Source organism: Ambystoma mexicanum, chromosome 9 (genome assembly GCF_040938575.1).
Source record: "Ambystoma mexicanum isolate Mex_15411 chromosome 9, UKY_AmexF1_1, whole genome shotgun sequence".
In the NCBI taxonomy this organism is placed as follows: Eukaryota; Metazoa; Chordata; class Amphibia; order Caudata; family Ambystomatidae; genus Ambystoma; species Ambystoma mexicanum.
Genome location: NC_090931.1, coordinates 288,613,188 through 288,640,819, shown reverse-complemented (window position 1 = coordinate 288,640,819; position 27,632 = coordinate 288,613,188). Strand labels below are relative to the sequence as shown.

At 46.2% G+C, this 27,632-nt stretch overlaps 1 protein-coding gene and 1 pseudogene across 3 annotated transcripts in view; one reads left to right on the top strand and one right to left on the bottom strand.

Annotated features, from left to right (window-relative positions):
• HEATR6 (HEAT repeat containing 6) overlaps nt 1–27,632 on the bottom strand; it is a 1,218,923-nt gene that overhangs the window by 558,596 nt on the left and 632,695 nt on the right. For all 3 annotated transcript variants that reach the window (XM_069614663.1, XM_069614664.1, XM_069614665.1), the window contains one exon: nt 20,730–20,816. In XM_069614663.1, coding sequence (XP_069470764.1) covers nt 20,730–20,816 — 87 coding nt within the window. The remainder of the gene's footprint in view (nt 1–20,729; nt 20,817–27,632) is intronic.
• Nucleotides 16,108–16,675, top strand: LOC138489630 (cofilin-1 pseudogene; annotated as a pseudogene).

The following is a 27,632-nucleotide window of genomic DNA, read 5'->3' as shown; positions in this document are numbered from 1 at the left end:
GGATGCTCCTCTTCGTAAGGGTCTTGCCTCCAATGACAATCTCTTGAATGGCTGAACAACTCCTTTTATCCAGGATCTGCACCATTCAAATTGACAGGGCCTGTCCTAGCCACCACATCGGCCCAGCAACAGACACACTTTGTGGCCTGCTGTGGGGGCTGAGGCAGTCTGGTCCCAGTCCCACATCTATGTGAAACACTCCCCACCACCTTCACTTGGAAAAGGACTTACATTTATGGAAAATCCGCCATCAAGAAAGAAGGAAAACCTACAAGATGGCCAAAGGACCGGCAAGAATCTTGTGGCAAAGCCATTTTAGAGTATCTGGTACTCTAAAACTCACTAAGCGATAAAATGCAAAAGTACACCAAACAATTAAAAGAAACAGTAGGGGGGGGGCGCTGTTGAGCCCCGAACAAGATGGCCGCCTGAGTGTGTCTCTCCGTGGTGGGTAGATCCCACGATCCTTTTTTGGGCACTTTCTGGCTCTGTGGCTCGGCCCTGGAGAGTGCGACTCGTATCCTGAGGCAACAGGGTACCACCCGGTTCTGTTCCTGTTCGGATCGTGGCTGGGGATCCTGAGATCTGGGCGCCCCTTCGCCCTTCCCCCATCGGCAGCGCGTCTTCGCGCCAATATCAGACCTGGCTGGGCGAGACGCGCTTGCCTCCCTGCATCCCGGTGACTGCGGGTCGCCCCGGTGAAGACCTGCGGTGCTCCTCGGGGTTCCGTCCCCCATTACCTGCTTCTACTGGGACCCGCAGAGCGCGATTGGGCCTCCCACCGTTCCGGGGGCACTGCGGCTACGATCACTGCTGCTGCGCAGCTCCTTCCTGGATCCTTGGTTGCGCTCCACCGGAGACCCCCTCCTCTACACTTCTGACTCTGCTGACCGCTCTGAGGTGGACCCGCGAGGTGCTCCGTGATCCCGGCCCCCACCGCCTACCTCTACCTGGGCCCTCCCTCCGGGAGCGGACCCCTTTGGTGCTTCGGCCCCGCTCTGGACCTGGGGCCCCCTCTGGCTACTGCGGGGGGGCCGCTGCCGCTGCTACTGGGCAGCTCGCGCCTCCCTGGAGGCTCCCTCGGTGCTGCCAGGGCCTGACCTCCCCTGGTGCCTCGGCCCCGCTCTTGCCCCGGGACCGCCTCCGGCTGCTGCGGGGCTGCCGCGGCCCGCGCCTCCCCGGGGTCTCCCTCGGCGCTGCCGTGGCCGGACCTCCCCTGGGGCCTCGGCCCCGCTCTGATCCCTGGACAGCATTCTACTGGGCCCTCCCCCCCCACAGAGTGGAGCGTGGTGCGCCCCGGGACACCGAGTGCCGCGCTCCCCTGCAGTCTTGTGTGGCGGGCCAGGAGTGACTAAGGTACGTCAAGGGGGATGCTGCTGCGCGCACCCCCCCCCCGCTTGACCTCGAGACTCTGGGGCACATTTGGAACACTGATCTTCCCCCGCGCCTACTGCGCTCGGACTCCCCTCAGCATCAACATGTGCCCCCCCTGCTTTGTCGCCCTGATTGCACCCATCCGCCTTACTGGGGGGGCGCTGGACCTTGCCGGTCACCCACACCCCTACTCTGGGGGGTCTCCTATCTCCTGAGTGGGCCGTGGGGTCCTTGGAGCCACCACTCCGTACCGGATCTGCTGTTTACCTGGGACCTACTTTACCCCACATCGCTGTTCCCGAGGCTGCGGCCGGCCGGCCCGCCCTGCACTTGGCCAACCCCTACCTCCACGGCGACCCCTGGTCATCATCACCCCCACCCCAGGGGCCTCTTGTTCTCCCCGGGCTAACTAAACTCCATCAACCTGCACTGGCAGCCGCAATATCTCTTACTCATTGAACTCACAGCCTCTGGTTCCTCCTTCGTGCTACCTCCGGTCCCATACCGCACCCCGCACCCACGAGGTACACGGTCCGAGCTCCTCCCTGTGCTGTTGGGCATCCCCCCTCACCCCACCCGACCTTCTACGTCGCCAGGATGACCAAGGGGGGCGCGAGGAAACAGAGTCCCATCAACATGTTTGATAAGGCAGCGGTGAGATCGCCGGAGGAGACCGCCGAGCAGGCCCCTGACGCCTCATCTGACACAGCTCCTGAATCCCAAAACATGATGGACTTTATCCGGGAGGGCTTCACCGCACTTCACTCAAAACTAGACGACATGAACGGCACTATATCATCAATTAAGGCCCACATTGAGAGGACTGATAGCCGAGTGTCGGAGGTCGAGACACGGGTCGGCTCCGCTGAGGATGCGCTGGGTGCCCTGCGCTCTGAGGTTGTTGCTCTCTCCGGCCAAGTCCTTGAGGTGGAGAAGAAGAACGAGGACCTGGATTCCCGCTCAAGGCGCAATAACCTCCGCATTATCGGGGTTCCTGAGAACGAAGTCCATGAGCCAATGGAGGAATTTGTTGAGCATACATTGTTGTCACTCCTGGATTCACCCAAGCTTTCCCCCCACTTCGCTATTGAGCGGGCGCGCCCTGACGGCTAAGCCTAAGCCGGGGGCCCCACCTCGACCCATCATAGCCCATGTGTTGAACTACCGTGACCGTGACGCTCTCCTCAAGGCCGCAAGGCTCAAGGGTGAGCTACTACTGGGTGGTGCAAGGATTCATCTCTACCCAGACTTTTCAACAGCCGTCCAACGTGAACGCAAGACTTTCCAAGCAGTGAAACGGAGGCTACGAGACCACTCAGTCAAATACGCTATGCTCTATCCCGCCAAATTACGCATAGAACACGCTAACCAGGTGTTCTTTCACGATTCCGGAGGAGGCCTCCAAGTTTATGGACGAACATTTCCCAGGCTGACCCTCTCTCTTTGACCATGATCCTACAGTTACCCTTTGTGCCCGACGGGGAGAGGCCAGGTCCGGCCGCCTCCCTGCATTGGGGCCGCACTGATCCTCTATCCCGTAACCTGCTTGCCCTGCTCATCCTACAAATATGTGCCATACCACCTGGTCTAAGTTACATGTAATGTCTATTGTGGGCACCTTATGTTCTACTGGATCTGCCGCAACCCGGAGTGGCGCGGCTAGCTCGGCCTACAGGCCCCCCAGGCGCTGATGCCTCTAGTTTGGTTTTGGTTGAGGGGGGTTGGGATCGCCATCCCTCTGTTTGGGGGGGGGGGATGTGGGTGGTGGTGGGTCATGTTTGGGGTTCTGTTATTAAAAAGTTGGCGCTGGCAGCGAAGGCGGACCGCGGTGTGGCACTCATTCACTGGCTATCGACATTCTCTCAGACTCAAACGCCACTGCATCTATGGCCGAGAGTGACTTGACCTTCATGAGCTGGAACGTACAGGGGTTGGGCAACTATAAAAAAATGAGGCAGCTCCAGCTGCAGGCCGAGTGCCATGGGTCCAAGATTCTTTTTTTTTTACAAGAGACACATGCCCGCACGGAACAGTGCTCACGTTTTGCCAAAGCCTGGGGCCCCCATGGATTTTTTACTGATTTCTCCAATCAAAGCCGCGGGGTCATGACCCTCATTCACAAGAGCCTCAAGTTCACCCTTATTTCCTCCCAAATTGACCTCCAAGGCAGGTATGTTCTGCTGCATGCCACGCTTCAGAACAAGGAAGTGGTTCTGCTGAACATCTATGGCCCTAACCTGGACGACCCAGAGTTTTATGCACAGGCCACGTCCCTTCTTGATGGCTTCCCCTTTATCCCCATCCTCTGGGGGGGCGATTTTAACACAATCTTTGACTTAGCCCTTGATAGATCAGGTTCCAAGCCCCGTCATCTCTCCAGGGCAGCTTATGCTGCACTATCATCCTTACCACGCCTGGCCATGGTAGATGCATGGAGGTTCTTTTACCCGGATTCCCGCATCTATTCTTTCTACTCCTCAGTCCACGATTCCTATTCCCGTATTGACCGATGGGTGATCTCCAACGTTTTGGTTAAGAACGTTATACAGCTGATGATCCTTCCCAGAACCCTGTCTGACTGCTCTCCAGTGACTATTACCATAGGTTGGGGTCCAGACCCCGGCCGGACTCGTTGCTGGAGGTTGAAACCCCTCTCCCTACTTGATCAGGAGTTCTGCTCCGAACTCGAGGTGTCTATCGAAGAGTTCTTTGAGACGAACACGGCTCGGTAACATCACAGGCCACTTTATGGGAGGCCTTCAAGGCCTATATTAGAGGGATTGCGCTGTCCAAGGAGAATGGGGTCCTTAAGTCAATCCGGAGAGGCCTTGCCGAGAGTGAATCCCGACTGTCTACCTTGGAAGCTACAGCCTCACTTCACGCTACCCCGGGTTGCCTGGCGGACATCGGGGCGGAGCTAGATAGGTTTCGATCCCTCGCGGAGCGCGAACAAAGGTTTCTGGACAATCCTGGTATGGCGAGGAAATACGGGGAGGGTGAGCGCCCTGGTCAGCTCCTGGCGAGACTGATCCGTTGTCAGGACTGGCTAGTTTAATAACAGGAAGAGTAACAAGATTAACCTTGTGCCTTTAGAGCTGGCTGGGTTAGTTGTGCTTTCAGAACTGGCTGGGTTAGTAACAGGAAGAGTTTGTTCATAGAATTAACATTGTGCTTGCCCAAGTCAAGATGGAGCGAAAGAAACTTAATCTGATTGGTTAAAGAAACAATGATATGTTTGGTTGCCTGATTGGTGGAGAGGACAATGGGTTTGATTCTTGGGAGATGAGCAAGATTCTAAACTGCCTTTCATCCAGAGAAATTCAGTGGCTGGTTGTATATTAGTTAAGCTCCTTAAGTAAGGCCTTTCCAGAGCTCAGAAAATCTACCAAAGAAGTAAGAATATCGTTGGCTGATCCAATTTGAACAAGAAGTCATCAGGTGGGATCGTTCTTTTAAAGATTTTGAGATTGTCACGGTGAACTTTCATTTTCTTTTATAAGAAAACTTCAAGAGTAAACAAGTTTCAAGTTCATTTGAGAAAAGAGACATTTACAGTTAAAGTTATTATAAGGAAAACAAGCTTGAAGATTGTGCGTAGGATTTAAAAGTTGATTAACTGCGTGTAATGTTCTTCAAGACTGTTTAATGTGTGCGCGAGCTCGCAAGTTGTCGTTTGCGTGTTCTTTTTAAAGCGCGTGTGGTTTGCAATAGAGCGCGTGCCAAAAAGAATTGCGCGTGTGAATTTTAGCGCGTGTACATATTTCACGTGAAAGACGTTTCCTGAGAAAGCGCGTGTGGTTTTGCGATAGAGCGCCTGCCCAAAAGAATTGCGCAAGTTAACTTTAGCGCGTGTACATTTTTTACGCGAAATACGTCTCAAGAGAAAGCGCGTGTTGGGTTGCGATAGAGCGCAAGTCCATTTTTATCAGCGCGTGTTATTTTTATCGCGTTTACGTATTTTTTAACGCGCGCGGGTTTTGTAAAATTATCGCGTGTGTATTTTACACGCGAAGACAATTCTTCACGTCTTCTGAGTTCACGTGTTTATCGCACACGCTTGTTAAGGAAGAAACTATACGTTCTTTGTGTAAATGTGTAAATAAGGAAAACAATTCACACGCAGAAAGAAAGCAGTATTCCAAGAAGTTAAAGAATATAATTTAAAGTAATCTATGCAAATAGAACTCAATGTTTTCAGAGAAAGACTGCAATTTATGTAAGCATTGAAAACTACATAAGGTCAAAAGAACTTTGAAGTAAGAAGAATATCTAATTCTGAAAAGATGTTGCAAAGGCCATCACTTTAGGATTCTAAAGAGACTAGATTGGCTTGAACTATTTGCACACCCACAAGATATATTTACAAGATATTCCACAAAGATTACTAACCTCTAAGTCTTTTACTGAGGTTTAAGAGGTAAAGAGTTTAGAGTTTATTTAGCATAAGTTTAGAAAAGAAGTTTTCTTATTATATAAGTAACCGGGTGTATTTGTTTACTACAGATACCAGACCCTACCAGACGTTGAAGGGCAGCAGTGTCTCCGTTGTTATTTTCTCCAAATTCCCCTTTCCCTTTCTTGGGGTTTTCAGCTCAGCTTATATTTAAGGGTTGAGAGGTGAACTCCTGGTGAGGGTCTGTGGGGCCAGCATCAGCTCCTGTGGAATTCAGTCAAGCCGGACCCTGACATCCGTCACGAGATGGGGTCCCCGTACATACTTGGAATCGAGAGGCCGGATGGCTCTATGGCTGTCTCCTCGCAAGACATCAATAGGGAATTTTTTTCTTTCTATGAGACCCTATATTCTAACTCAGATGAGGTGTCAATGGCGGAGATTGACTCTTTTCTCGAGGCCCTCCCTTTGTCGACGTTATCTCCAGAGACTGCGGGTTCCCTTGATTCCCCACTTACGCTGGAGGAGTTCTCAGATGCCATCGACTCCTTATCCTCGGGGAGAGCCCCCGGCTCAGATGGCACCCCAGTCGAATTTTACAAGCGCTATAAGTCACTGCTGCTCCCCCACTTGCTGGCTCTTTGGGAGGAGTCGGTTGAGGCTGGCGTGTTTCCCCCTTCACTCCGTGAGGCCTCAATCATAGTATTACTTAAACCTGGCAAATCCCCCTCGCAATGTGGTTCTTATCGCCCGCTCTCACTTATAAATTGTGATGTCAAAATATATGCAAAGGCTCTGGCGCTCCGGTTAGCTCCCTTTTTACCATCCATCATCCATCCAGATCAGGCGGGCTTCATACCGGGGCGCTCCACGTCCCTGAACCTAAGGCGTCTATTTAATATAATTAACAGAATTAGCCCCGAGACACACGCAGTGGCTGCCACGCTCGACATGCAAAAAGCGTTTGATTCAGTTTCCTGGCGGTATCTGTGGCGGGTTCTCGAGAGCTGCAAATTTGGACCCTCCTTTCTCTCCTGGGTCAGATTGCTTTACTCAAACCCTGTGGCTAGGGTCCGCACTGATGACCGTTGCTCCCCTCTCTTTGGGATCGCCAGGGGGACGAGACAGGGGTACCCTTTCTGTCCCTTGATTTTTGCTATAGCAATAGAGCCCTTCGCCGATATGCTCCGCCAATTTCACGCTCACAGAGGCCTCCGCACTGCGGGTCAGGCGGACATAGTGTCCCTATATGCGGATGACGCACTGTTGTTTATACGCTCCCCTTCCATCAATTTACCCCCAATACTGGAGGACATCGTTCAGTTTGGCCGGATCTTGGGCCTTAAGGTGAACTGCTCGAAGTCCACTCTCTTCCCACTCACGGAATGCACTCTCCCCCACCCCCTGACACCCTGGGATTCACGTGGGCTCAATCCACGTTCACCTATCTGGGGATAGAGGTAACGCGCCAGCAGGCGCTAACCTTCAAGGAGAACTATCAGAAGTATCTTAATCACCTGTCGGCTAAAGTACTAGCCTGGGACAAGCTCCCGATATCCCTTGAGGCAGAATAGGGCTATTGAAAATGGTGGTGCTACGCCAGTTGCTTTACAGGTTCACCAATGTACCCTTGTGGCCAGGAGTGGACTTCTTTCGTGATTTGACCCGTACAGTCAATTCCTTTCTTTGGCACTCGGGTGTGGTCCGTCTCAAGCTCGAGACCTTGTCCACCCCTATGATCAACGGGGGCTTCGGTGCCCCTGACTTCTTTAAATACTGGCTGGTATCCCAGATCCAATATACGTCCTACTGGTTTAATACAACGGACCCCCCCCCCTCATGTCCGACTCGAGAAGCTTGCAGTATGCGATCGCGACATCCGGTCCCTGGTAATACAACTGTAACGCTCACCTGACTCCCACGGGGGCGCTGGCCTGGTTCGCGCTGCTGTGACCTCGTCTAAGGTGATGCGCAGGGTTCGGAAGACGGACTGGACCAGGTCCCAGATCTGGCTTGTCTGACTCGGAGAAGTATCCTTCTGTAGGTGAGAATAGGGGGTTAACTGTCTGCGGGGTAATGCAATCGGCCTCCCCCTTACCCCTCTCACCCTCCTCAAAACCCTTCTGTGCTTCCCCGTAGCGTCTCACCTTAGGGTCTGGAAGGACGAGCTCTCCATCCTGCTTCTGATGCAGGGGCGCGTTGGTATCCAGTTACGTCACTGGATTTTCGGATGGGTGAGAACCAAACTTGCTTGGCTTCCAGGTGAGTTTTTCTATAAGTGGTTCCCCTTGTGTCCATGCATTAATGTTCTAATGCTAGTGTCTTTTTCCCCATAGGGGCCGGGGTACGGAATGCCGGGGAACAGGCAAAGACCCGAGGTGAGCGGTGAAATCCTTGTGGAAATCAGGTAAGTCTTTAATGAGTGTTTTGGTAATGTCTTTTCATTCACTCATTAACGCTGATGTCTTTTTCCCCTTAGGGGCCGGGGTCCGAAAATGCCTGGATGCGGCGCGGACCCGAAATGAAAAGGGAATGACCCAACAGGTAAGTCTTGACATGGAGTTTTAGCTTCCCTTTTCCCTTCTTTCTCTCACCTTTGTTCTTGTCTTTTTCTCCCTAGGCGCGGGGGCGCGACTGCGAATCTGGATGGTCCTGCTGAACATGGAGTCGCCCTGTAAAGTTGAGTAGAATGCGGCGCTGCAGCGATCGATGCGATGTGCTTTTAAAAATAAATGTTTTCCTTTTCAGGATTGTCGGCGAAATGTCTCTGGGATGCAGATTTAGCAGGTGAGGCCTTTTCCTTCTTCTGTTCTCTTGTTCCCTTCCTTTGCAGGTGATTCAGGATGCTGGCAGGTTTGGCAGAAGTCAAGATGCAGGAGCAGACACGGTGAGCGTCCAGCTGCTAGATGCAGAACAACGCGAAGCACGTGTGGCTGATCGGGTGTGGTTTAAATAGCCTTGGAAGAAGTTCCTAGAATGTGTCCTTCCTCCAATCAGGTATGTATCCTTCCCTGACCACGCCCGGATGGTAAATGAGTCCCACAGGTAAAGTAGTTCCTTTCAGGCCTCAAGGAGGCCGGGGTTCTGCAGCATGGTCTGCATCAGGTAAGTGCACCCAAACACTTTCATAATGAGCTCCTATGGCGCCAGGACTGACGTTTTCTATGAGCCTGGCGCCACAGGCGCCAGGACGCTGTCCAAAGGGCCCCTATAAAGGGTTGCTGGGACCTTCCCCGGGGACTTGATGTCCGCTTTCGGGGACGCAGGACCTGAGCCGGCTCCCCGGGAGCGGGCATCGTGACAACAACCCGCTCCCCTAGCACTGGACTCACAGTGCCCGGTCGCTTGCACATCCCTCGCTTTGGCAAAAACATGGATGCTGACCGGAACTACTTACGCTTTCCATGGCAACCTCCCGCTTTGGAACTTTCTCCCGGGGGTCCCACGGGTTGCACCACTCACGGCTCGCCGCTGGGCTGAAGCGGGCTATGAGTTGCTGCGCGACGTGTTTGATCAAGGCATATTCGTTGAGTGGCCTGATCTGCCATTACCCTTGAGGAGCGGCCAGAGTGTATGGCTCCAATACTCGTCTCTCCGTAGGACCCTGAAACGTAATTATCAAACGTTCCCCGCATTACCACCGGACGACCCTGCCATCGAGGAACTCACCTCCCCCTCGCCCACAAGAGGCAAAATTTCCAGGTTATACTCTATGCTGCAGTCCAGATCTGTCCCAGAATTTGCTAAACTTAAGGGAGCGTGGTAGGGGGAGTTAGGGGGGAAATGTCAGATGAACCCTGGGCACACTTATGCGAGCGCACTCACCGAGTCTCCTTCAACTCCCGTTTTAAACTCATTCAGTTCAAAGTGCTGCATAGGTTCCACTACACCCCGATCAGATTGCATTGCATGTCCAGTGATCAACCTTCTAGTTGCCCCAGATGCGGGCAAGATGATGCCGACTACATCCACATGATTTGGTCCTGCCCCCGCCTCTCATAGTTCTGGGAGGCGGTTTGCTCAACGGTGTCTGCAATGCTCGATTACCCCATTGACCCTTCCCCGGCGGTGTGTCTCTTTCATGACCTCCCAGGCCTTTTCCGAGACCCCAAAAAACTGGCAGGCCTCTGCATGCTCCTCGCGGTGCGATCCATCCTGCTCTGTTGGCTTCGCCCCTCACCTCCCACGCATGCCCAATGGCTAAGGGCGGTCACGTGGGCCTCGGACTCTGAGGAAACCTGGTCTCATATGCAACCTACCCACTACAGACATAGGAACATCTGGCTCAGGTTCCGTTCTTACATGTCCGACCTCAACACGACACCGGCAGCTTCACCCCCACCTGCTTCCCCCCACCAGTTTTGACCCTCACCCCCGTCATAGCTCTCTCCCACCCTCCGCCATGTCACAAACGTTACTATGGTTTTGTGTTAATGTGTGAAGCAGTCTCTGTATGTTCATACTGTATACACTGTATACATATTGTACTTGCCTGGCGCCGTTCGCCTGTGTTTTGCTGCCACGCCGAATAATAAAAAGAATTAAAAAAAAAAAGAAACATTAGCGAAAGATCCCCTGTCAAAATCCCATCTTGGACACATCGTACAAGTAACCATAAGTTACAAAAGCCAAAAGTATCGGTACACCAAGTATCCCTACCACACTTCACAATAATGTGAAGAGTACAGTGCAAAATAAACAGAGAATTCCACAATGAAGAACAGAGTTCTCCTGCACTGACAGCCATAGATACTGATCAGTGCCCCCAAAACAGATTAGCTTAGCAAGTCAAGTAAAAAGGCTTCACTTGACTTTGAAAGTAAATAGCACGTACATTTAAAAGCACAGGTAGCATCAGGTACACTCAGTAGTGACATGAAAGCCAGTTTCCAGCAGTTAAAACCAAGACTCCTTAGTAAGGTTAATAGATAGTGTCTTTGTAAATGATTATTTGAAAATGAACTAAGTGTGCCAATGTTTTTGAAGTACCACAGAGGCAGCAGGAATAGTCTGGGTACCTCGTGCCAGACCAATTGCTGGTTACTGCCTTAACTTGAAGGGTATTTACTCTGGCTCATGTCAGTAATGATTGATGGTGAAAATTAGTTATCAAATCGAGGTGCATAGCCATCCTGCGGTTGGAGAGAGAAAAGTATTGCCTTACAGAGGGCTTTGAAAGGTTCAGATCCTCCCACTTACTACCCCATGACATCAGAAACTTTTTTGCGCTTTCACAGAAACTCCGGCAAGGCTGGACAGATTTACAATACAGCTGTCCAGGTCCACAGTGCCAAGAGATTTATTGATAAATAGCCATTAGATTTTGTGGTGGTTACCTGATTACAGTAGAGATTTTAGTCAGGTTGTCCTTTTGTCCCTGCCATAAGGAAAACCAAAAGAGGATAGCTTTAAGGAGCATGATGTCAGCCATATGGACAAGGCCGCTGCTGTGGTCTAATTAACTTCCAGAAGACAGTCTAGAACATAATTAACTTCAGCTTTAAGCCCACCCAGCTTGACCGTGCCCCAAAGTTTGCCACCATAAATGTCTGCAGCCATACACTTTACTCTATAAACAGTAAGAATTGTGCTTGTGGCAGGGTCTTGACTAATATGCAAATGCTTCCTATAGCTAATTTCATTTTCCACCTTCGAATAGGTTTGCTATGAGAATGATTGTAGCCTTTTTTCTGCATCACAAATGGAAGCACTGCAAGTATCGGAATACCATATGTGATGTTAGTGTAAAAAGATTTTGGGATTTTTACTGTATTTTAAAGATTTTAAAACACCCAATGAAAGAACATTTGCTAAAGGTTTATTTGCTTATAGTCATTGTTGGACACAGGTTTGCAGAATGTTATTCATGATGTTAAGAAAACCCTTTGAAAATAGTAAAAGAAATGTTTTTGTGTCAAATAAGAAGATCCTAAAAATACACTTGCTAGAGGCCTGTAATATTTGGTCGACTCTACTGTACTTCCACTCAAATGGCCTACATGAAAACAAATAGCAGGCAATGGGCTTAACAATGTTATCAGAATGTGAGATGGCAAACCCTTCCACGTCCACCGAAGAAATCACAGTAATATACACACTGAGATAAGATCTGTCCAGGATCACATTACAATCTGGTGCCAAAGCGGTATATGGGCTTCGCCTCTTTAGCTCCACTGCTTCCAATTTCTTTAATTAATCACCTCTTGTAACACATGATCTTTGTTGGGGATGGCTACTGGTAAGATGGATTTCTAGAATCTGGGGGACAGACTTTAGGAGGACACCCTAGTTATGGTGAAGAGGGAACTCTGACAGGTTAGACAAACCCCCGTCAAGGTACCAATGGAGAGCAGACAAGCTATTCTCACAAAAGTAAGAGTTGGGTTAGGGGCCCTCAATGAGTCCACACAATACAATACCCAATAATTGAATTTAGACAGACAAGTATAAAACTGCAGTTATTTATCCTAGGCCTTTTGCACACATTGAGCAATGAAAATAGCAGGTGATATTATGGCACAATACTCAATAAAACACATCTATACATTCACCAAAGACTCATAAATGTGATCAAATGACGTATTCAATGCAAGACGAAAGTAAAATAAAGCAGTAAATGATGGAACCAGTTCCATAAGTGAATCCCCTAACTTAAGAAGTCCAAACCCTAAGAAGAATGGGGCCTTGTGTCCAAAGGTCACAGGAGCCACAATATTTCTCACTTGAGTCTTTGCAGCTAAGTTATAATTTACTTGTATTGGTGAGGGATTAAAATATTAAACAATTTTACTAAGGTAAGTAAATGGTCTTTTGGTTCGACGGCCAAAAGCCAGTGAAATGGAAGGTTAGGAGACAAAGGGACTTGTTCCCAATGTCATCCTAGGTAGAACGGGGCGGGGGGAGAGGGTCTTTATGCACTGTGTTTACTTACCCACCCGACTCAGATTTTTCCAGAGTACTTGAGGGGTCGTCTTGGGGTTGCTGGAGGTTTGATTTCCCACCACTGGTTCCAATGATAGGTGCCCAGGAGCTTCGGGTGCACGGATTCTTCTGTTAAGGTACAGCAGCAAGATGCAACCCCAGGCAATGAAGATATGCTAGATTCACCGATACAGGTCTCTTCAGGACACTTCAAACGACAGTGGAAGGCGAGTTCCAGCAATGGTCTGCGCACACAGGCGACAAAAGCTGTCCTTCCAGTAGAGGTCACAGAAACTTCTCTAAGACAGGATCCCTTGATGCTGGGACGCAGAAATTGAGAGGGAAGGCGACTTGTAATAACACAAAGCTGGTGACTACCAAAGTTACGGGTGCCACTGCGGAACCATGGCGGTTCTGACGAGAGAGCTTGTCAGTCCATCGGTGGTCCAGAGATACATCTGAAGGCTCACGATGGCTGCATTCTAGAGAAAGTGTTGGGATTAGTTGGTCCCACTAGTCCAAGGGCACTGCTCAGGGTCTCCAGCGATCAGGTAGTACAACAGGGATTCACCGGGCCAGGCGCCAGAAAGGATGACAGACCTCTTCAGGAGTCTTTTTATGATGTTCAGTCAGATGTTCTTGTACGAGGGATTCTTGGCTCCAACACTGATCTGAAGAATTGGCTGCAGAAGTCCTCCAATCCAAAATCCAGGCTGGAAGCAAGTCCAAGCCCACCAATGGTAAGGATCTGCATTCAAACAGCCGGGTTTTACTCAACCCACAGCTAGAATCTCTTCCACCATGGATGTGGAATGTGATCAGACAGTCCTACCCGCTTTCTACGCCACATAAACACACAAAGGCATCACTAGCCTGCAAAAGCAGCAGCCTTCTCGGGTAAGGGCATGACCTTATAAGGGATTTCCTGACCTAGCAAGGCAGGAAGCGAAACTTCAATATGGCCAAAGAACAAGTGACACGGCCATTTTAGGGCACGAGCCGCGTTTAGTATCCATACGTGGTAAACACGAATGTGCACACTAAAAATAAGGCAGAAATTGTAAAAATGTATACGCTACCACAACACACATTTACAAGTAACCAAAAATCCTAAGGTAATAAGCTAGGGTGATACAAAAGTACCTGCACTGCATGTAAGATGCTGCATGCAATGTTAAAAAGTTGGAAACATGCAAAAGGGAAACAGTTTCCCAGTACTGATAGTCTGAAGGACTGATCAGTTCCCATTAACAAATGACGAAAAGGCAAGGGAAGTGACACTGAAGGCTTTACTTCCCTACAAAAAGTCAGAACAGGTTCAAAAATAGAGCAAAAAGAAAGGAACTATGGGGGGAAAGTTGCAAAAAGATAAATCTTTTCTAACAGCTACCCACTGTTTACAAACCTTGTACCAGGCTGACACTGTTAATCATTTTGGTGCGGGTACACTTTACTGGTAGCAAGGTTTAGGTTTAATATCATCAAAATGTAAAAAGAAGTAAGTTACGTGAAGATGTGAATTGAACTGTTCAATACAATTTTGGTTGAAAAAAAAAACGTAAATACTCAAGTTTATGAACATCCAAGAGAGAAAAGGCTTTCTCTGCCTTGCCATGATTTGGAACTGTGTCTGGCATATGAATACAGATTTCTGCAACTAGTGCTTAAAACACTGAGCTATCTTGGGAAGCATCGTTGCACCAAAAGCTAATCACTTGAGGGATCTGGAGGCAAATGGTCAGGTGACCAACCAAAGTGGATGGTCAGTAGGACTGCCACTCAGCCTAGACCTCCCCCCACGGGAAGTTGGGGGAAAGCCCACGTGACTACACTGGTCTAAAACATTTAGAAACAATAGGGAGCCTGCCATGGGAGCACCCAATGGGCCTATTAGTCCAAACGGCCATTTTGAGCCTACCTATTAATTGGGCTGAAGAAAGGAAGCCCTAAAATAAAAAATGGAAGTAAGCAGGATGTAGAAAAAACACGAAAAAAATCAGTACCCTAATGGCTACAAAAAAGGTATGCTGGGCTATCAATGTAGTAAAATGGTTGACACTCATTGTGAAACTTAAACTAAAGAACAGCTGCCAACAATTGTCTCCCTAAAACCAATGTATGGAGATATAGGGATAACATGCAGGGTACATGGAGCCTTATGGATGACCCAATACCATACCTTAAGTCAGGCAAAAAGGGTTGAAATGGCAGGGGGACATCAGGGGAAGTCCCTCTGGCCACCAAAAATAGGTCATTGGGGAGACCAAAAAGTTGAGGGGCCCTAGAAAGCGGCATGACAATCCAGAAATAAAGGAATTCAGTTTTTAACTGCTGCTTTGAAGGAGCAATTTAGGGGAATAGTGGGGTGGGGCAGGGAAGCTCCGCTCCCGCAGAAGCACAACTCAAGAAGTCTGAAAATTCCTTTTGAATTACAGACTGTTTCCAGTGAGGTTACCGTTGAAAGAAAATTAAATAGTACATGAATGGAAAGAAACTTTAGCATCAGAAGTGAAAGTAACAGGAAAATTAGTTCTGTGTTTTTTTTTTTTTTAAATCGATGGCACTTTACAATAGTTTTGCCGGTTTGTTCTTGGACTATTTGTTATGGCTATTGCCACCCCAAGACACATTCATAGGCCTCCATTTCTAGTTTGTTGTTGTTTTAGTGGGTGGGTCTTGAATTCAAAGGTTTCTTTACACCACCACTGCAACACATCGATGAGGGGACCTCCCATACTCTTCATCAAATTCCCACCACTAGGAATCATAGTCACTGAAGTCCTGATTTTCTAGCATGTTAGCAAGATACTGTAGGATTGTGCTGTGCTCCATGTCACTGACCATGCTCTACAGAAGTTACCATTTTAAGCTCTAAACACCATATATTGCACCACAACAAGGCGTTCCATCAGGTGAAGATTTTCAGGGCTAGGTCCACACATCTGGAAGACCTGATGATCAGTAACAAGCACTTGAGTTTCTCCTCAGGATATCAGTCACTTGATAAGATCTGCATAGGGTATTGTATTTAAGGCTTAATCCTTTCATTATTTCAGGTTTTCTCGAGTTACTTGTTCTTGAAGGTTGTTATATGAAAACTACATTGTTGTTTAAACATCGCAGTGGTAGAGACTGAAAGCCAGAAGCGTTTCTCTTTAAGGTGTTCTGCCCAGATTCACAGCCATTATGTCCTACCATATTATAACTGTTAAAACTGGTTCACCCATCACAGATGCATGCTAGTTGTGGTTTCTTTCCTATGTTAAAAAATTACCATGGGTGAACTTTTATGTTAAACAGCACTGCAACGCTCTTATCACCTACCCCTCTCTGGAATGGTCACCCCATAGCTGACAACTAGAGAGGAGTCATCGGTTTTAACGCTGTGACACCCGCTCAGAGAAAAATCCATGAGTCTGCGTTCAAGAACAAGCGTGAAAGGTGCTCCTGATATTCAGCCATGGCTTCCGGGGTAACTGTATCCGATTCGGTCATGAAAGTGTTAAATGATATGAAGGTGAGGAAGGCTTCATCGCCAGAAGGGATCAAGCAGAGGAAGAAGGCAATCATATTCTGCCCGAGTCCAACCAAAAAGCAAGTTATCCTTGAAGAAGGAAAATAAATGTTAGTTGGAGATCGTTGTAACCTTGACGATGTGTACAGTCACTTTACTAAAATGCTTTCAAAGGATGATTGCCGTTACGCCCTTTACGATGCTACTTATGAGACAAAGGAAACTAAAAAGGAGGATCTGGTCTTCATCTTCTGGGCTCCGGAATGTGCGCCTTTGAAAAGTAAAATGATTTACGCAAGCACCAAGGATGGAATTAGGAATAAGTTTACAGGAATCAAACATAGTGTCGGGTGAACCACCAGGAAGGTATCGAAGATCGTTCTACTCTGGCTAACAAGTTGGGGCCAACGGTTAGTAGCCTGGAGGGCAAGCCCATATGAAGCGGCGGTGTCTGCCAGTTACTGAAGGAGCTTCCACCTATGCGTCTTGTGCTACCTTTGTTTTGGGTTTGGGATGAGGGAGAGAAGGGGCAGATTTATTTAGACTTTGTCCTGTTTGCATGCCAGTATCCAACTTAATAACTAACCCAATGGCTGCCTGAGCTTGCCTTAAAGGGTTGCTTTCCAAACCATTTGCCAAATGGATGTAATATTGTGAGTCAACTCGAACCATGGTTTACCTATGGGCATAGGTGATATTCTGAGCTGTCAATTGGCTCATCCTACATATTCCTGGTCTTTTTTTAAAATTATTTATTTATTTATTTTGGTTTATAAAAGAAAACCTTTACAAAAAAAAACTGAAAACAATCTCACAAGATGAATAGATGAAGAAAAAAACAAAATTCAAAAGAAAAATAACAGAAAAGAAGAAAAAGAAAGCAGGTATAAAGCAAATAAAAAGCGAAAAAGCAAATCAAAAGCGAAAAAGCAAATCAAAAGCGAAAAAGCAAATCAAAAGCGAAAAAGCAAACCAAGGGGGGCCTCCAGGAAAAGGGGTCAAGACAGCAAACGTTTCAAAGAATCAAAAAATGTTCTTTTAGGTTATGATGCCACTTATTTTCAATACTTGTACTATTGTTGCTGTTAACAATCTCTTGACCAGCAATCATTCTGTCCCAAAATACTCTGAAAAAAGACTTACCTCCTTCGCCACAAATCTTCTGAAGAGCAACAGTCTGGTTGCCCAAGTGCCTTCGCACTCCATTAATAAGTGTGTTATTGTTTGTTTGCCAGGGGGTGCACAATGTTCACAGAGCTTTCTTGCCTGATCCCTTTGGTTTCTTCTTGCTAATATTTCCCCAGTACGTGCCACATTAAGTCTGATTCTCAGAAAGTTGTTTTTATTAATCTATCTGGGAACTTTTGTAGATACGAGGGAGAGAGCCCATCTTTTTTTCCACCTTAATGAATGCATTCAGTGGATTTCTGGATCCTGCACTGGTAATTGTGTCTATCCAGTCCTAGGATTCTAATGATTTTTTCACTTTGCAAGGATTTGAAACAACCGTTTCCAGGTTCAACTGCAATCTATTCAATATTCGTTTTATTTTCTTCTCCAAGTAAGAAAGAACCTGGGATCTCGAGTTTTTGAGGTGCACATTTACCTCATAAAAGAGGGAATCTAGCTTGCCAGGGATATTTTCACGAAATAATGAAATTAATTAGTTTCCAGTCTGCACGACACCCTAAAGAGACCAAACCCAGTTAAAAACGTAAACTCTCAATTGATGTGCATAAAGGGAGAGCCAGAGTTTTTTTCTAGATTAAGCCCTCAATTCTATTCCAGTTTATATTCCATAATAATGGTTTTGCCTCTAAGCCGTATAATAGTACGGGGACTGCTTTAGCCATTTAAAACCTAATTAACAGTAAAATTGAGAATTTACAATATTTCGTGTTAAGTTTTTTCATTTGAGGGATCATTTGGGCAACTTTCTCTATCATTGCTGAGTTTACTTTGTTTTTTGCGGGGCACGAGAATATCTTATAAGCCATGTATATCAGTTCTTCCACTTGGGGGATGGCATTCCCGTCCAGAAACCAGTTACCATAGCCGACTTTCTTCTTTGGGCGTTTAAAGATTAGTATTTTAGATTGATAAGTTGATTGTGAGCCCATTAAGGCTGGCATACTCCCCAAGCCTGTTGAGGAGGTGTTGAAGTCCCACTGCAGACCTATCCAATAAAACAATGTCATCCGCGTAGGCCAGCCAGGATAGCCTCCTTCCATCGATCACCGGACTGGCCAACGCTCCTGAAGACAAAAAGTTTCCTAGGTCTGAGAGAAAAAGGTTGAAAAACAATGGTGCCCCCATGCAGCCTTGCCCAACCCCTCTAAGGACCTGTATCAGATCGGAGAGATGACCTTGTTCGTCCAGCCGCACTCTTAATGTTGTATTTCTATGTAGCTCAATTAACATTGCTAGTAGGTGATATGGTATCCCCCAGCCATGAAGTTTTCTCCAAAGCAAAGATCTGCCCACATGATCAAATGCCTTGGATAGGTCTACCCAAGCCCCATAAAGAGGAAGGTCCGATTTCCCCTTTGTCCTTTCACTGACCAGGTTTAGGATTAAACCATTTAGGCTGGTGGACATGGCATGACAGAATTTGCCGTGACTATACCCAGTATGTGAGATCTTTTAAGAGTAGTTGCATGAAAAGTTTGCTATCAATATCAAGGAGGGCAATGGGACGATAGTTTTCTGGATTGAGCCGATCACCCCCCTTCAAAAATGGGATAACTAGGGCGTTCTTCCACAAGGGTGGAAACAAATGGGTCTTTAATATTTCTCGAAATAAGAGATTTAAAATCTCTGCCCAAAGTTTTGGGTTATTTCTGAGAACCCAATAGGTTTGGTCCTGCCGCTTTAGATCTAGAGGACTTGGATATAAGTTCAAAGATACCATCTTCCTCAAAAGAGAGGGACCAGTGGAGATCCATTACGTGGTAGAATTCCGGAGACCCTCGAGATCTAAAGTTCTCGGATAGGTATTCCAACCACTTTTTCTCTGGGACTAAGTTACACTGGGAGCTGTTAATTCCTGTTTCAAGTTGTCCCACCACCGCCCAGAAGTTCCTAGAATGATTTGCCCTTAGGAGATGTAACATTTGTTCACCATCCTGTTGCATCCTTTCGTATCGCCGATTCCTTGATCAATTTCTATACGACTGTTTTGCTTTTTTTAACTCGTGATGAAGGATAGTCTTGTCGCTGATCTCGACTTTCAATTTGCGCATAGTACTTCTATGTTCTCTTTTTCTTATGTGTCTCTTCATTAAAAATGTGGAGATGATCTTGCTTCGAGGTTGCACCAATTTTACTTGGTGGATGAATAGCCCATATAAATTTCCCGAATTTCTCCGGGTGGAGTTCTTCTTTCCAGGCCGAGTTCAAGATTTCACCAAGTTTTTTTATTGAGGGTTTTCCCTTCTTACTTATATTTTGAAACTCTCAACTTTCCTTTGAGGCACTCTACTTCTTGCCCCAATCTCATACCTTTTTTGAGTAGGTTTTAAAATGGGTGTTTGTCTTCAACATCGTTAATTAACCATGTCCTCGGCAGCATTCCAAGGATGTTGTGCTGCCAGTTGATATAAAAAACCTTAACACATCCCCTATAACAGCTATTGGACAATGTTTTTTCAAACTCATTCCTTTTATTAATGGACCAGTAATTTAGTTTCTTGCTGCCTAATCGACCACATTAAGACAATGCAGGTTGGCATCCCAGGTTATTATGCTACTTTCTGAACACCAACCCGAAGTACTAATTGCTGAACATTGACAGTTGACCCTTTTCACAAATGGGGAATCACTTTCCATCTATTGTATCTGTACTCTAAAATAAGTTTCATAAAAATTATGAACTGGAATTTTTTTTTTTTTAGAATATTTAAAAAAAAGAAAAATCCATGTTACATTTGCAACCATGAACACCGCAGATACTTCAGCAGTGCAAGCCCCTAAACCGTGTTCTGGCATTATGCAATTATGCACTAAACTCCTGAGGTCTAGAGGCAGCAAAAGAGATCAGGATTCAAGTCAATAGCTTCAGAGGTGTGAGACTGCTAATTACAATGTGCCAATGAGTGCCCTTGTATGATATGTAATGGGATGACAACTGAACAGTGGAATAAGACAATTGAATTCCATACTGTGAAGAGATCAGATGGTGGTTATCACCTCCAGTCATCGGAAATCTGGAATAGCCTACAAACAGCAACCGAGCGGTGATATTATCTCCAAAGGTATTGACCCGCCCAATCCTCTTAGTGCCTGCTTGCAAAGATTTCAGCATATGAAATACTACCAGTTCTTCATTGGTTAACAGCAAACCAAATTAAATATGAGTTGCAAGGACAGTACAGGAAGAGTAAAGTGTTGTGTTAAAGAAGCAAATAACTAGTGAACATTGTCAAATAATCAGCCATTCCGCTACAGCTCTGCACAAGGGCTTTGAACATGTATATGGTGCCTGTAGAGAATTTTGAGGAAAAAGATTTAGAACAAGAAAATACCAACCTGTAGGATAGGCACTCTTTGATTGAGGGAGGTGTTTGAGTCTGATTTATGCTGCTGAATTATACCAGTTCCCAGCTCCTCAAGAAGCTGCAAAAGAAAAGTAATCTGGCTCTCAATCAAAGCATTCCATTGGAGTCAAAAGAAAAAAAAAAAGACTTGCATTCTCTTGGCAATGTAAAATGTCCTTTCTGATCAGACTACAACAGAACAAACAGAACTAGACTACATCAAAGACATACTCAAGTAGGACAAGACAGAATGAGCAACAGCAAACAAGTCAAAGGAAATCACAGTAGTAAATCTGATACTATTAGTCCGAGGATTTCTTCAAACTTCCATTATTTTGGGAATCTTCGAGTTGGACAAGAGGACTTTAGCGTGCAACCAGGTGTAAAAATGGTGGTTCAAGTGTCATTAGGATTGTACAGGCCCCATGTACATCATTTGTAAGCTTCACCCAAAGCATAATGTGACCAGTGAGTATGGAGAGTACCTGAAGCCCAGCGCTAAGATGTGCTCCAAAGGCGAGAAGGACTGCTAATAGAGTCAACCTACTACTCTGTTCTAAATTTGTTTTTTTTTTTTTACTTTCCTTCTACATCCTATACAAGTCGGAGTACCTCAGAAAATTATGGCAATAACTGTCAAACAGTGCTAGTATCTAGAGAAAAGAGGTAAACAACCGGTAAATTAAGAGATCTGGGCATCTAATGGCAAAACAAGTTTAGTTTATTAATATAGCGCACCGAGCCCTTAGGCAACTGGCCGCTGAACTTGCATGTTACATAAAATACAGACATGATAAAGAAACAGTAAGATACAAATTAACACGTATACAAAAAGTGAATGTAGAATGGTACAGATTTAGGTATATGCATCAGATTTACAGAATGCAGGATTTATATACATCATGTTTACAAGAGTACAAGATTTTACATAGAAGTGAGCATGTCAGGACATGGTTAAACAATCAGATTGGGGTCTTGTTCAAAGAGCCAAGCTTTGGCCTTTTTCCGGAATAGGTGGTAGGAAGGTTCCACAAGGCATATGGGTTTAAGTACCTGGGCATATGATCACCACAGCTGGCAAATGTGTGAGTAGACCGGCATTTGAAGTAAATTACTGACAAATCTGTGGCAAAGGTGTGCGTACCAGGGAAAATTATCCCAATGCCTGGTAAATAATGGCGTACCTGGGCAAATGACAGGAATATTTGAAAATATGATAGCAATCTCTAGCCTATTACAGTAGATAGGCATTGCATTTCAAAACTCAAAGCAATATTGATTGATTGATATTTTATTTCTATCGCGCTCTTACACAAGTGTTTCAGAGCGCGACAAGTCAAGGGAGGGGAACAGGAGAGAACAAAACAGCGATCTTATTAGGCCCAGTGACATTGAGAAGGCGCAAGTGCATGGGAAACGGGGGAGGCGGAAAAGTGCATGGAAGGGGGGAGAGGTGGAAAGTGCGAAGCAGAGGAGAAACAGATAAATAACAATAAATAAATAATAAAGGCAACAAACAGTGGTAATGCAGCCAGCAATTTGCAAGTGCTAGGTTTAAGGCAGCAGACAGGGTAGGTCTGATGAGTGCAGGAAGAAAAAGTGGGGCTGTATGGGTACAGATACAGACCCCAGTGCAAGGGGTGGCCCGGAGGCAGTGCGGGAGGGTGGCAGGATGAGCAGGTACCAGGGCCCAAAAGACAGCGGGTGGCCAGGTGCACAGTGCCAAAAGAGAACAGATCAGCAGGGGAGGGTGGGAGCGAAGGCAGAAGAAAAGAGGAAGGTCTTGAAGTGCTTCCAGAACCAGAGATGGTTCTCCTCAAGTTTTAGAGTGGCAGGGAGGCTGTTCCAGAGGGAGGCCCCAGACGAAGACAGAGATCTACCCCCAGCTCGTTTCTTAGAAAAACAACTGACCCGGAGTGAGTTGGAGGTAGAGGAGCGAAGAGCTCGAGAGGGGAGGTATTTGCGAAGGGATAGCTGAAGGTAATTTGGCCCCAGGCCCCAGAAAGCCTTGTGGACAATGCAGAGGATTTTGAATTTAATCCTTGCATCCACTGGGAGCCAGTGGAGAGATTTCAGAGCTGGAGAGATACGATCCCAGGGCTTGAGGCCAAGGACAAGTCTTGCAGTCCTGTTTTGCATTAGTTGCAGAGGGCGGAGAGTAGAGGCAGGTAGATTTAGATAGAGGCTGTTACAATAGTCCAAGCTAGAGAGAACCAGAGCTTGAGATACCATGAGCTACTGGGGGATCACAGAATACCTCTGAGGGGGTGCAGTCAGAAATGTGACTTTTTAGAGACCTCAGAGATGTGGGCGGAGAAGGAAAGGGTGGAGTCAAAGATGACCCTGAGGTTCTTAGCCTTGCAGGTGGGGGTAGGAGGAGGGCCAAGGGAGGCCGGCCAGAGAGTGAGATGAAAGGATGGTGAAGGTGTGCCGATGAGGAGGATCTCCATCTTGCTCGCATTCAGACAAAGATCATTGGTGGCACACCAATCTTGAATGGCAGTTAGGCAATCAGAGATGAGAGAGGGAGAGGAGGAGGTGGCAGAGGGCAGCCTGAAAACGAGTTGAGTGTCGTCAGCGTAGCACTGGAAATTCAAGCAGAAAATGGCAATGCAGTGGCCGAGAGTTGCCAGGTATTGGTTGAAAAGCCAGAGCGAGAGGTTAGACAGATGAAAGGAAGGACCCAATACAGGCATATAGTGCAGGTACAGGTTATAACCAACATATGATAGTATCTAATGGCTTGATGGAAATAGCTAGCATATGATGTAATCTACTGATGTGACACCTTCCCCTCCTCAAACCCACCCTTTGCCATCGTCACCACTTACCGAGCCCATAGCCTTCATGTGTCTGAACACAACATTTTTTCACTATAAAAGCCAAAACGGTCAATGCTTGGTATTTATAGGAAATGCTACATGTATACCAAAAAACAGGAAATGGATTAACTTCAGCCAAGCTGGTTTGTACTGTAACATAAGGTGTGAAGAACTGAACATACATGTATGAATTCCATATCACAATTTTATAGTAAACATCTTAACAAAAGGTCCATATGTGGTAAAGAATCATCAGGATTGTAGTCCAAAACAAAATGGGACACTATTGTTAAATTAATAATTATTAGATAGATAATGGAAACGTACTCGTCTAACGAGACTCAATAGAACAACCGACACCCGCTCTTTTTTCTTGCAACCTAGTTGCAAATCAAAGAGCAAGCAGGTTCTAAATAGATCCGTAATAATGGACCTACTTCATCAGGTTTCGTCTCTCAGATCAATAACATCATACCATCTCGATGTCATTGAATTTTCGAGTCCTCACTCCATAGACAGTGTATACATTCACATATCTTCATCAAGCACGAGACGGAAGCTCAAGGCCGAGTCCAGAGCCCTTAGAGACCTAGGTTACTACCTGGAAGAAATAAGCAGTGGTAAGGAGAACTCTCACCAAGGATCAAAAGTGAGAGATCACATTCCAAGCAAGGAACACGTTCCCACCGATAAGACAGAAAGCTCCGCAAGATCGAGCATCACACTACGAACCCCTTAAAACATACTCAGGAGTTAGAGCACAAAATTCGGATGAAAGGAGGCCGCTCGAGAGTCACTCGGACGGTGCTACGCGCCACCAAGTCCCACATTATACATCTCATAAAATTCATCCTGAAACCAGAACAAGGGACACTGACGAAAGGAGGCCACTTGGCATCCGCTACGGAAAGGAATCCGTTAGGGATGAGAGAAGAGTTACCAGCTACAAGGACAGACTCGACTCACCAGATAAAACATCCAGATCTCAACAATGGCTCAAAAGCCCTGCAAACAACACAAAGACTTGACACAACGAAAAACTAAGCAATATGGATCCATAACGTTTACCAAAGGGTACTCTGCCGAATCGGAAGTCAACAACCGATCAAGACCCCCCCTAGAAGGAGAACAACTGAATTTCATAATTACTCGCGACATCCCCGCAAAGACAACGAAAAAACCAGATGGGCCTGGATCCCGGAAAGACTTTCAATAGAAAAAAGATGCTAGCCACGAACAACCGCAATAGGAGAAGAAGAAGATCCTAGAAGATCACTCCACACTCCAACCAATCTTATAATGGGCTCGTGGAACACAAGAGGCTTCACCCACCTGACATCTAAATCCGACGTGAATTTGGGATCATTCGATCTTCTCTGCTTACAGGAGACGTGGCTCCTCAAGAAGCCAACAATTGACGGTTTTGAAATTGATTTTTCACCAGCAATACAAGGTATAACAGACAGGCCCAGCTCAGGGCTCTTGACAGCTGTCAGAGCCTTCAGTGGTCTACAACTCAAAAAAACACTGTTAAGCAGCTCCTTCATCTTAGCTTCCTTGGTTTGCCGGGTAGCCGACTGCAGCAGGCGAAAACCTGGACAAGACTACATCATACTTAGTGATAAAAATATACTGGAATCCAAAAACTCTGAATGAAGCAACTCTGCTGGCAAACATTGGACAAACGATAGAGACTTGCTTAAACACGATGGCCATCGATTAGATCATAATTTGCGGGGGACTTAAACCTGACCCTAGTAAGCATTGGCCAGAACATAAAAAAGGGTGACACAAATCTTGGATCGGTAACTCAAGTACTTCCAACAATCCGAGAATCTGATCAGAGAGGCAAGAGTTGGGAGACATTTATGGACGAACTTGACCTTCATAACCTCCATTATTTGACTTCTCCTACACTCAACACCATCCCTACTTGGGAGCAAGGAACCCTCAAAGCCTTCTTGGACCATATACACGTATCCAGAAATTTGCTCTCAAAGACAACTGCATTCGAAGTGATAAGAACAAAAAACAGTGACCACAACCTTTTGAAGCTACATGGTCAGCCCCAGAATCAAAACAGAGAAAAAAAGAAAGAATATGACTCCATCAATTGATATCAATGGTGCAGGGACAAGACTAAGACTTAGCAGTGAGGCAATAAGAGCAATTACAAAGAACTACGAAGGATCAATCGGTGAATCAGTGGGGTCATTAACATCTGATTATTACCCCCTACTGATCCCTTATCAACAACAAAGAAAACCTCAAGCGTTCACAAAGAATCCGCAACACACGAGTAACAAGCAACTGGTGGAAAAAAGAAGAGAAATGAGAAGAATTCTGCGTAAAGCAAAATCTTGCCCTTCACTACAAATAGCTGAGGCAGCAACATTCGCAAAAAAATCTTACAAAAATTGTGTTAAATCCCATCGTGCCATACTATATCAAGAGGATTCGGAGAATATGCTAAGGACTCTAAGTGGGAAGCAATCCAAAGCTTTCTGGGCTCGGATTGACCCGAAAGGAAACAACTCCAAGGATGCTTTAGCTAACTCAATTGGAGAGAAGCATTGGATCTCTTTCTTCTCAAACATGTTTTCCCCCCTAAAGGGCAACACTAACGAACTTCCACGGGCCCAAAAAGATCGATGGGACATAAAATGTGACGAAACGGAAATCTGTGAGAAAATCCGGAAACTGAACAGCTCCCGGGCACCCGGACCAGATGGTATCTCCAATGCAGACCTTAAAAACAACACAGAATCATGGGGACCCCTAATAGCATGAATATTCCAACAATGAGCTGACACCTGCTCTGTCCCGAAATCTTGGAAAACCGCAAACGTTGTCCCAATTTTCAAGAAAGGCGTCAAAGGGAATCCATCAAACTATCCACCAATCGCCTTATTGGACACTATTGGGAAACTATTCAGCGCCTTCCTTTTGGATAAATTCAAGATATGGGCAGTTACCTCTGAAGCTCACGACGATTTCCAAACAGGCTTTGTAAATAACATTGGAACAATGGCCAACATAATGCTATTAAGTATACTCAAAGCAAAGGTTTTAGAGGGATGTCCAAAGATACATCTGGCATTCATAGATCTCTTATGCCTTTGACACAGTCAACAGAGATAGACTCTGAAGTAAAGTGTCCTCCATCAATCCTGAATCCAATTATCGAGCTGTACTCTGGAACCTCTATGAGGGTTAGACTTAATGGCCTGGCTCAACTTTCAGAGGAAATCAGCACCCACAGAGGGGTGAAGCAAGGGTGCCCATTGGCCCCCGCACTGTACAACGCATTTATTGCAGATTACCAAAACTGGGACCCCACAGTTGGAACATTTCCACCGAACATTGGAGACGAGACTGTTAGCAGACTACTCTATGCTGACAACATTTTAATACTGGACCAAACTGCCATAGGTCTACAACGCAAACTCAACTCTCTCAGAATATCTCCAGGCCAACGATCTGATTCTGAACTCAGCAAAAACAAAAATAATGAATTGGAAAAAACAACAACACGAAAAGGAAAATCGAAATGGTCTTTGGCAGGAAAAAATAAAATCATTCAGATACCTGGGAGTCACGATCAATTCAAACCGTTTCGAAACCCCTATGCAGGAATCCATGATCGCAAAAACAAAACTTATGATGACAAGCACGAATCATGGATAAAAAGTTCGGAAAATTCTCCTTGAAACCAGCCCTGAATTTTTACATAGCAAAAGCAGTGCCTGCTATTACTTACGGTACAGAGGCGATGCCTATGATACCAGAGAGAATCTGGACGAAACTGGAAGGCCTATTTTGGAGGAAACTTTTGGCGCTCCCACAATCAACACCAATGGCGTCAATTTGTAAAGAAATCAACGTCCTATCACTAAGGGGAAGAATCAAACTGAACACCGTGATGTTTTATCGGAAAATTAGACTATCCTCTGAGAAGATCTTTAAGGTCCTAAACAAAGAGCTAAACAAAGGCACCAACACCATTCTTTCTACATGGGAGCAAAGAAACACAGAAACACTTGATGAAATAGGAAGCTCTTGGGAAGAACTGG